The sequence below is a fragment of the Gossypium raimondii genome, chromosome 13 (genome assembly GCF_025698545.1).
Source record: "Gossypium raimondii isolate GPD5lz chromosome 13, ASM2569854v1, whole genome shotgun sequence".
In the NCBI taxonomy this organism is placed as follows: domain Eukaryota; kingdom Viridiplantae; phylum Streptophyta; class Magnoliopsida; order Malvales; family Malvaceae; genus Gossypium; species Gossypium raimondii.
In genome coordinates, this window is record NC_068577.1 from 30,844,861 (window position 1) to 30,855,218 (window position 10,358).

Here is a 10,358-nt window from a genome sequence, read left to right on the forward strand (position 1 = left end):
ATTCAAACGAAACTGGATATTTTAATAACATATTTTAGACATGTTTAAACATTTCATCTCTTTGTTCTTTAAATTCCACTGTTTGATTGAGATGTGCCATCTGGTTATTTCAGGTGCCTTTCTCATGTAATATTTTCCATGTTAAAATTTCCTTATTTTTTTCTTACTTATATACTTTATATATGTGTGTGTGTGTGTGTGTACCCGCGTGCACAGGTATGTTCATCAGTTTTATATGTGTACTGGATTGCCTTTTCCACTTTGTGTCATTCATTGGACTTCACTAATTGCAATAACCTTCTAGTCTTAGCAAGTAGCTTTTCATTTTGTTTAGTTAATCTTGCAACTTCCACTGCTGCAGGCTATAACACAATAGGAGATATGTGAAGGAGGAGAAGGAAACGGGTGATTGCTGAGTCGAAAACTCAAGATATTTCTTTTAATCATTTATGATGTCTGTAAGGGAAAGAGCTCGCAAGGCCTTTCAAGCTACAAGAGCTTTAGGTCTTCCTGATCAAGAGGTTACACCGGTGCTGGAACACCTCCTGAAATTGTTTAATAACAACTGGGATCTAATTGAGTCAGAAGACTATCGAGCACTTATCGATGCATATTTTGAGCTCAAGGAAAATAAAGTATTTTTCATGTTGTTTCTTTTTTCTTAGTGCAGTGATTTATTTCATATCTTATCTATTTAGACATTTTGGGGACATATTATTACATTTCCTGTATGTTAGTCAAGGAGTGACCTGATGGATGACAATGTTCGGTTTCTAATCCCTTGATCTTTTTTTACAGGGAGAAGATAATCGGAAAAATGTCGTTGGGGATTATGGTGAGTCTAGCAGATTGCCTAAACGGTTGTGCTTGCAAGATTCCGAAGGTCAGGCTTCACCTACAAAGGGTAGTGCAAGGCAAATTTTATCTCCTGAAGAGCACGGAAAGCCTAGTAGTGTAAACCTTCAACAGGGAGCTACCTTTTTGAATAAGAAAGATTCGAGTTCTTCTGGTTGTTCGAATTTATGTAAAAAGCCTCAACAGCAACCTGTTACTTGCGAGAAAAACAGGCCCTTGCATATTATAAACGACATAACTAAGGGCACGGAAAATGTGAAAATTTCTTTGGTAGGTGATATTGGCAAGCAGGAACTGCCAAAGTTTACGTACATGCGAGACAACATAATATATCAAGATGCTTATGTGCATATCTCATTGGCTCGGGTTGCTGATGAGGATTGCTGTTCGGGTTGTTCAGGAGACTGTCTTTCAGTATCGATACCTTGTGCCTGTGCCCATGAAACTGGTGGCGAGTTTGCTTACACAACAGATGGTCAACTAAGAGATAAATTTCTTAAAGCCTGTATATCTATGAAACAGGATCCCGAGGGGCACGACTCCGTTTACTGTCAGGATTGTCCATTAGAGAGGTTGAAAAATGAGTATAAGCCCGAAAAATGCAAGGGCCACTTGGTCAGGAAATTCATTAAAGAATGCTGGAGAAAATGTGGATGTAGCATGCAGTGCGGGAATCGAGTTGTACAGAGAGGTATTACATGCAAATTGCAGGTAAAACTCTGCCGGCTCCTGTTGTAGTTTGATAAGCAACAATTTACTTCTTCACTGATGGAAATGTTTTTAGCGTACTCATTTGCCATTTCTGTTTCATATGTAGAAATGCAACTTTGCAAAATGAATTGATTAAGCTTTAGCGTTTGCCCTTCATATACACCATTAATGTCTTAAATTGGCCTTGACTTATGGTGCGTTAGTGTTGCTACTGAAAAGTTAATCCCTGATTTGCACTTTAGGTGTTCTGGACTCGAGAAGGGAAAGGTTGGGGTGTTAAGACACTCCAGGACTTGCCAAAAGGAACCTTTGTTTGTGAATATGTTGGGGAGATCTTGACCAATACCGAGTTATTCGAGCGGAATCTGAAAGGTAGTGGCAATGAGAAACACACATATCCTGTAACACTGGATGCAGACTGGGGATCGGAGAGAGTTTTAAAGGATGAGGAGGCACTTTGCCTGGATGCAACTTTCTGTGGAAACGTTGCCAGGTTTATTAACCATAGGTAATTTTCTTGAGCTCAAATAAATATATGTTTTTAAGCATCATATGCCAATCTTGGCCTCATTTCATTCCTCTCGTACTGTAAGAAGAAAGAACGTGATAAAAAATGCGAAAAGAAACACGTTAACTAATCTTGTAAGTATGACCATGGCATTCATCTCTCGGGTTTGTTACATTATTAATTGATTTGTAACCATTTGAAGGAGTTTACTGTTGTTCATATGCATACTCTTTAGCAATAGCCTTGCAGGTTGCTGTTGTGAGAAACATTGCCTAAGGACCTTCAAAAAATGTTTTCTTTATTAAATAGTTGGTGCTGGGACATTATTACTTGATGTTCTCTATTCACTCTCGCTGCTCCTCAAACATGGGCAAACATGGGACATGAGGTTTCGAGTACTCTGAATCATCAAGCCAGACTGAGAGCCAGTGAAAATGACACACTATTGCTGCTTTCATTCTGAAACACCATCGCTTAATATTACAGATGCTAGTACTTAAAACTTTCAAACATTTGCTGAATGTGCTATGGGGTTCCTTTCAACTGTGTGATAAATCTTTGCTAACAGTTATCATGATGTTTATTATTAACATTTCAGATGCTTTGATGCAAACTTGATTGACATTCCAGTTGAAGTGGAGACTCCTGATCGCCATTATTATCATGTATGAATCGGACTGGTAACAAATTTTCGAGTTTGCTTGAGGCTAGAATTGAAACATAGGATTGATGTTTGCCTGCATTTACTGAAATGCATTTGAAGTGCTAAGTTATTTATATATTTACTTTGTGTTTCTATGAACAGCTTGCCCTTTTTACTACTAGAGATGTGAGAGCTTCAGAAGAGTTAACATGGGTAAGCTGGTCTACAAATGTTTATTACCGTGTTATTTGCTGAAGTTAAAACTCTAGGTTAGCTCAGACACTAATTACTTTTCTCAAAGTATTCGTGTTTGAGATATATTTAAACATGGGTATGAGACTATGAACTTTCAAAGACCTTTTAGATGCATTAAAGTGTAAGCAATTGTTACTAAAAACTTCATTTTTCTTAATATACCGTGTCCGTCTGACGCATATATGGACATGGGTATTGGCTATGATTCTCTTAAGTCTCTTAATACATGAAAAAAATGAAAGGACCCATATATAATATATTCAAATATTTGGTACCTACACTCGAATTTGAGCAACATAATTGAGTATGTTTATTTCCATTCTATTAAACATTGACATAAATGCAGGACTATGGGATAGACTTCAATGATGATGAGCACCCAATTAAGGCATTCAAATGCTGCTGCAGAAGTGCATTTTGTCGAGATGTGAAACGATAAGGTTTGTCTGTATATTTTCCAACCATCAAACTCATGGACTTTACCCTACATTTTACTGAAGAATCTCTGTTTCTTTAATAGCACGTAACTTCGTACAAGCTATTGGTTTGTTTTAGGGTTCCAATGATACAGTATGTTAAGCCTTAGAGACCTCAATTTCTCATCTTTTCTGGTGCTGACATTTTCCCATTCCATTTTGAAATCGATAAGCCAATGGATAAAATATTTATAATTTTTCAAATATCCGAATCGGCTCAATTTATATATTATCTAAATATGATTATGTTTGGTTGAATAGTAAGAAGTTCAATGCTCTTTAAGGTTTTGGGATGAAGTCTGTTGGTGTTTTGAGAAGTTGAGAGAATAAAAAAAGGAAAAATACTTATAAGACTTTATGAGCTGCTATCAAATTCTCTTCATCGTTCATTTCACATGAATTACAATATATATAGGTGTAGTGGTTACCAATAATCAACAAATCCCACTAAGTCGCCTTAAAAATGTAAAGTTAAAACTTACACACAAACTAACTAGGTAAATCAGTACCTAAAAAAATATCAAATCAATACTAAATCTGCTTGCTTTTACAAGTAAATTCAAATAAGCGAATTAAGCAAAAACATCAATAACAGAATATGTGAACCCTACTTGCATTTTATTTGGGGGGTTCACTAAAAACGTAACTGCTCACACTTTGATATGCTTGCAACTTAAGTTGAGCTCACAGCTTTGATGAGCTCATATCTTTAGGTGAGCTCCCAAGTGTAGAGCTCGTAGACTTGTTTGAGCTTGCAACTTCAAGTGAGCTTGTGGCTATGTAGGTTGAGTTTGCCATTGCATGAATGGCCACTCTACAACACTCCTCCTTGGCCATAATGTTGTGAACTCCAGTATCATGTCTTAGCCTCTCTAGCCTCAACCTTCCAAGAGATTTTGTGAGAATATCAACAAGTTGAACATCTGAACTGCAATGTACCGGCTTCACTTCATTTGATTACTTGACCTCTCTAATAAAGTGATATTTTATCTTAAAGTGTTTTGTCTTGCCATGGAAGATAGAGTTCTTTGCAATTGCAATACCAGATTGATTATCACAATATACTTATGTTCCTTCCACTTGCTTAAGATTTAAATAAGATATCAACTTTCTTAGCCAAAGTGCTTGGCTTGCTGTTGCAGTTGTTGTAATGTACTCAGCTTTAGTGGTCCTAAAGTGAAGAAGTACCTTTAAGTGCCCTTCATATCTTCAACAGAATCATCTCAATCACTGTCTATGAAACCAATCAACTTCAGCTCCTTTTTCTTTACATATTCAATTCCATAATTCAGGGTTCTTTTGACATACTTGAGAACTCTTTTTACAGCTTTAAAATAGATCACATTACAATAATACATAAATCTCGAAAGCAAATTAACATCAAACATAATATCTAGCCTTGATGCTGTCAAATAAAACAAATATCCTATAAGACTCCTATAACTGTTTTCATCAATTCTTTCATATTCACCATGGCTTAAGAGTTTTTCACATTGGGCAATGGGTGTACCAGTTGGATTGCAGATTTTCATACAAAATTTGCTCAAAATTTTTCATGCAATTTTTTATTAATAAATATACCTTGATTTGATTGAAATATTTCTAGACCAAGAAAATAAGTCATGCCTTCAGGATCAAATATTTCAAATTTAGCTCGCATATGTTTCTTGAACTTAGTTAGCAGATTTCCACTACTACCAGTTATTAACAGGTCGTCAACATACAATGACACTATTAACGATGCTCCTTTCAAATCCCAAGCTTGCTAGGTGCTCTTTTTAAATCCCAAGCTCGCTAGGTGCTTGGCAACTTTCTCGTACCAAGCTCGTGAAGCTTGTTTCAAGTCATACAAGGCTTTTTTCAACTTGCATATCATATGCTCTTTACCATCAACTACAAATCCTTATGGTTGTTCAACATAAACTTCTTCCTTCAAAATACCATTAAGGAATGCATATTTTACATCAAGTTAATGTATCTTCCACCCTTTTTAAGATGCCATAGTCAGTAGCAACCTGATAATGTCTAGTCTAGCTACTGGTGCAAAGGTTTTAGCATAGTTAACACCATATTGTTGACTAAATCCCTTTTCAATTTGCCTGGTTTTGAGTCTTTTTATTGAACCATCAACATTTAACTTGGTTCTGTAGATCCATTTTAAACCAATAACCTTCTTGCGAATTGGTCTGTCAACTAATTCCCAAGTTTCATTTTTCTTGATCATTGCTATCTCAGTTTTCATAGATTTTATCCAGCCATTTTCTTTTGGTGCCTTTGACTAGTAGGTCATCAAAATAATCAGAATCTTGGTTTTGAACTTCATCAGTTCGTACATTCAACTCAATCTGACTTTGTTCAACCATTTCTGCTTTTGTAGCTTCCTAGTTTCACAAGGCCTCCTCACTAAACTTAATATCTTCGCTTTCAAACACTTTATTGCTGAAAGGGTAAAAAATCCTATATATTTTCTTACAACTGTTGTAGCTAACAAAAATACTTGATTTTGTTGTTCTTTCTAGATTGTTTCTTTTAACAGTAGGAATAAGTACATAGCATAAGCAACCAAAGATCATCAAGTGTGACATTGATGGCTTGAATTCGAACCATCATTCAAAAAGTGTCTTCAAAAAACACATCCAACAATATCTAGTGTAATCATCAATAAAAAAAATGAAGTACTTGTTGTTGCTAAGTGAATCAGTTTTCATCGGTCCACATACATCAATGTGAACTAGATGTAGTTTCTTAGTTACTCGTCATGCTTTGTTGACAGTAAATGGAAGTCTTTCTTGTTTCCCAAACTGACATACTTCGCACAATGTAGTTCACTCATTAACTTCAATATGTTCTCAACCAAACCATGCTTATACAATATACTAAGTGAAACGTAATTGACATGCCCCAGTCTCTTGTGTCACAAGTCAATACCATTAGTTGAACTAGAGTATGCTTTAAAGGTAACTAAGTTCAAGTTCAGAACAAAGCTCTTGTCACTCATTTTAACTGATATAAGCTCATGACTAGTTAAATAAGATACAACACATTTATTTTTTTCAAAAATAATAAAATTATTCTTCTCAACAAACTGACCAACACTGAGCAAGTTCTAATCTATATCAGGCAGAGAAAGAACATAAGTAATAACTTTTGAACTTGCATGAGTGTTAACCTGAACATCTCCCTTTCCCTTAGCTTTAATGATTTGACCATTTCCAACTTTGATTCTTGAACTAAAGGATCTGTTAATCTTTTTGAACATGCTTTCATCTGAAATTATATGACTTGTACAACCACTGTCAATCATCTAGTTTTTCTTGTCTTGGTTATTGATTGCGAAGCATGAAGTAGTGAATGCGAGCTTTTTCTGAGCTTGATTTTCATTTGTAACCTGAGCCTGATTAGACTGCTGTTGTTGTTTTTGCACTTTGTTTTTACAAAATTTAAAATAATAACCAAATTGCTTACAATTTTTACATTGCACAATAGGTCTGATCCAGTAAAACTTTTCTGAATAACGCATTTTCTTGTAGTTTGAGCATAGTGGATATTTTTCTTCTCACCATCTCTTTTTGGTCTCTCTTTTGTTTGATTCCATTTCTTCTTGCCCTTGTTGCTTAAAGAAAATGGACTCTCCTTATTTCTCGCTTGGTAAGCACCTCTTGCGTGCCCCTTTTCTCTGCTCGCTCTTCTTTGCTTCTGTGTGTATAAAACATTATGAGCTTTGACAAAGATATTGTTGTCAAATCTCTCGAGTCCTCTAAGGTTGAGATCTTGGACTCATACTTCTCTGGCAATGTTATGACTTTTTCAACAACCCTTTGATCACTAAACTGATCACCTAACAACCGTATATTGTTGACAATGGACATGATCTTGTTTGCAGACTGCTTGACTATTTCAGTCTCCTTTATCTTCAGGTTTTCAAAGTTTCCCCTCAAATTCAAAAGTTGTTGTCGTATCTTCTCAATGCCTTGAAAATCCTCTTTTAACTTATCCCAAACTTGTTTGAAAGCTTCACAAGCCATGATTCTGCCATGATTCTTATGAAAATAACATCAGATACACCATTTTGAGGGCAAGACAAAGCTTTATACCTCTTAGCAGCCTCATCATTATGCTGTCTAATTTGAACTATAGTTGGTTTAGCTAGCAAATGTGGTGATTGTCTGTCTGAATCAACAACTTCCCACAAGTTATATGCCTAAAAATATGTTTTCATCTTCATTATCCAAATATCATAGTACTCTCCAACAAAGATAGGAGGTAGAGGTGGTGTAAAACTTCCATATGACATTGCAATACAAACAAGATACAATCAACATTTACACACAAGGTCCTCAAAGACTTAGGCTTTGATACCAATCGTTGGTGTTTTGAGAAGTTCACATGAATTACAATATATATAGGTGTAGTGGTTACAAATAATCAACAAATCCCACTAAGTCACCTTGAAAATGTAAAGTTAAAATTTACACACAAATTGATTATGTAAATCAATACCTAAAAACATCAAATCAATACTAACTATGCTTGCTTTGACAAGTAAACTTAAATAAGCAGACTTAAGCAAAAACATCAGTAGTAGAATATGTGAACCTTGCTTACACTTCAATTGTGGGGTTCACCAAAAATGTAATTGCTCACACTTTAATATGCTCGCAACTTGAGTTGAGCTCGCATCTTTAGGTGAGCTTGCAAGTGCAGAGCTCGCAGACTTGTTTGAGCTTGCAACTTCCAGTGAGCTTGTGGCTTTGCAGGTTGGGTTCGCCACTACATGAATGACCACTTCAGAACAAAAGTCTTACGGATGGAGTAAACATTATTGATATCTCACCTCCCTCGTCATATGAGGGCCCCTCTTCTTCTTATAGCCACCCTTTTTGTCACCCCTACTACTAGCCTCTCCCCCTTAAATTCCTCCGACCATGATTATAGTTCAAATAAAAACATAAAACTCGAAAGAAACTAAAAAAATCAAACTCTTATCCTCAAATAATACTCAGGTAAACCCTGTTAATGCTCTAACCAATGAAGAACCAATGAACAAGAAAAAAAGAAAATAGTTGAATGAAAATATCAACGTTGCAATTGCAACAAAGCAAGAACTTTGATTTTTTTTTAAAAAGGCATATATGGATATTAAAACTTGGCTTTAGGGTCCTTAAAGTTTTTCCAAAAAATGACAAACCTCGTCATTTGCAAACACAATACTTTAACAACCACTATCGACTAAACATGCATCTCATGGAAGGTTGTAACACTCGTTTTATTATTGACTCTGTTTCCCAACAATGAGTCATAATGTTTTATCATTAATGTGTGCATCTAGAATGTTTGACATATAACCTTCTCCCTTTGAACGTCCCTGCCATGGGTGGGAAGAAAACTCTTCAACTCTCCAACCCCACATAGGATACTTAGTAGCGATGCCTTCTCCTCAATCTTCACTAACCTTTAGGAATGTCTCGGGGTAGGTCACTTTAACCTATCCCTCAATCGAGGAGGGGGAAACAGTTATAGCCCTGCCAAGGAAGGATACGTGATAGATTATTGACCAATCCACGTGTGGCCCCTCACAAACCCGTCTTTGAACTAGCCTACATATGGTCCACCACTTTCCCTCTGCAACTCACCCCTTGTGGTGTACCTCTCATGGGACCACCTAAGCTTAACAATCTCGTATAATCTCAAGGAAAAATGTGCTAGAGCAAGGCAACCTACGACATAAACGAGATCATACAACTCATACCATGGTGAAAATTGACATGTAACAACATTGACACCTAGTTAGTTCGCACAACCATGCATGACCCTATACGAATTGCCACATGACACTACCAAATAAGGGGCGACCCTCTGTATAAGCCTGAATACATGAGGGAATAGGGATCCCTCTTTTGGTCCATCACCATCGTCACCTTCTCCTTCTTAATCCAACTTTCCTTCTCCTTAGAAGAACATCTCCTTCCTCATTATTTTGTCGACTACCTAGGTGAATCAATACTCCCATCCTCCATCATCTTCTCTCTGTTGGTAAATCGTAACAACATTATTAAAATTAAAATCTTCTTAAAATTTTTCATGCGATGGCATGGCATAATCTTGGAGTACCACATACCTTAACAAAATTCAAGGTTAGAGGCCAAATTGAAAAAAACTGTCAAGTTTCAAAACTAGTGTAAATAAAAAAAAGCTTCAAAAAGTAAGTTAAGAACAATTGTCAAGTTCAGTAACAGTTTCGAAACTAGTATAGATATATAAAAAAAAGCTTCAAAAAATAAGTTAAGAACAATTATCAAGTTCAATAATTAAATATTAATTTATCCCTTTAAATATCAAATGTTAAAGTGATTTATAGGTTAACTTAAAAGAATATTATCGTTGAAAACTTTGAATATTATCACTTTTGTATTATTAAAGTTGTCATTCAAGTACCTAAAACAAATTAAATTTTGAATCAAGTTGTTTAAAACTCGCTAAAAGATGAAATATGTGACTTGAGAAACAATTCCAATTAATGTGTACATCTACCAAATACATCTATTATTAAAGATAATATGAAAACACAATAATACTCTAATGTATTTGTTAGATTTTGTTGTTAGTCCTTATGCATGCGATACATGGTTAGATTTAATTTAATTAATTTTAATTTTTATATTTTTTCAAATTTTATACGACAAACGTATTATCGTATGTGTAATAACATCAAGTTATTATTTTCTTATAATACTCATGGAAAAGACACATTAATTTTAATGGATTAAGAATTGAAATTTCAAAAAGCATAGGGACTAAAATTTAATCGAAATAGAAAATAATGGCTAAATTCAGAACTTATGGGATTACTACTAATGAAATTAATTACTATAGTTGTGTTGATAATTAAAATTTCAAATTAAAATTGAAA

The 10,358-nt window shown here is 35.1% G+C and overlaps 1 protein-coding gene across 1 annotated transcript; it reads left to right on the forward strand.

Moving 5' to 3' along the window:
- Window positions 1-452: 452 nt before the first annotated feature.
- Window positions 453-3,488, forward strand: LOC105781915 (histone-lysine N-methyltransferase SUVR4). Its single transcript, XM_012606439.2, has 6 exons — window positions 453-635; window positions 799-1,566; window positions 1,809-2,074; window positions 2,673-2,739; window positions 2,880-2,930; window positions 3,319-3,488. The coding sequence occupies exons 1-6, from the start codon at window positions 453-455 to the stop codon at window positions 3,409-3,411; spliced, it is 1,428 nt and encodes a 475-aa protein (XP_012461893.2). The 3' UTR covers window positions 3,412-3,488.
- Window positions 3,489-10,358: the final 6,870 nt, after the last annotated feature.

What these genes read in the sequence shown, in the direction of transcription:
- LOC105781915 (XM_012606439.2), top strand. Translation starts at nt 453, where the DNA reads ATGTCTGTAAGGGAAAGAGCTCGCAAGGCCTTTCAAGCTACAAGAGCT. An exon ending in GTATTACATGCAAATTGCAG is followed by an intron (nt 1,567 to 1,808) that starts GTAAAACTCTGC and finishes TTTGCACTTTAG; the next exon opens with GTGTTCTGGACTCGAGAAGG. An exon ending in CTGATCGCCATTATTATCAT is followed by an intron (nt 2,740 to 2,879) that starts GTATGAATCGGA and finishes TTCTATGAACAG; the next exon opens with CTTGCCCTTTTTACTACTAG.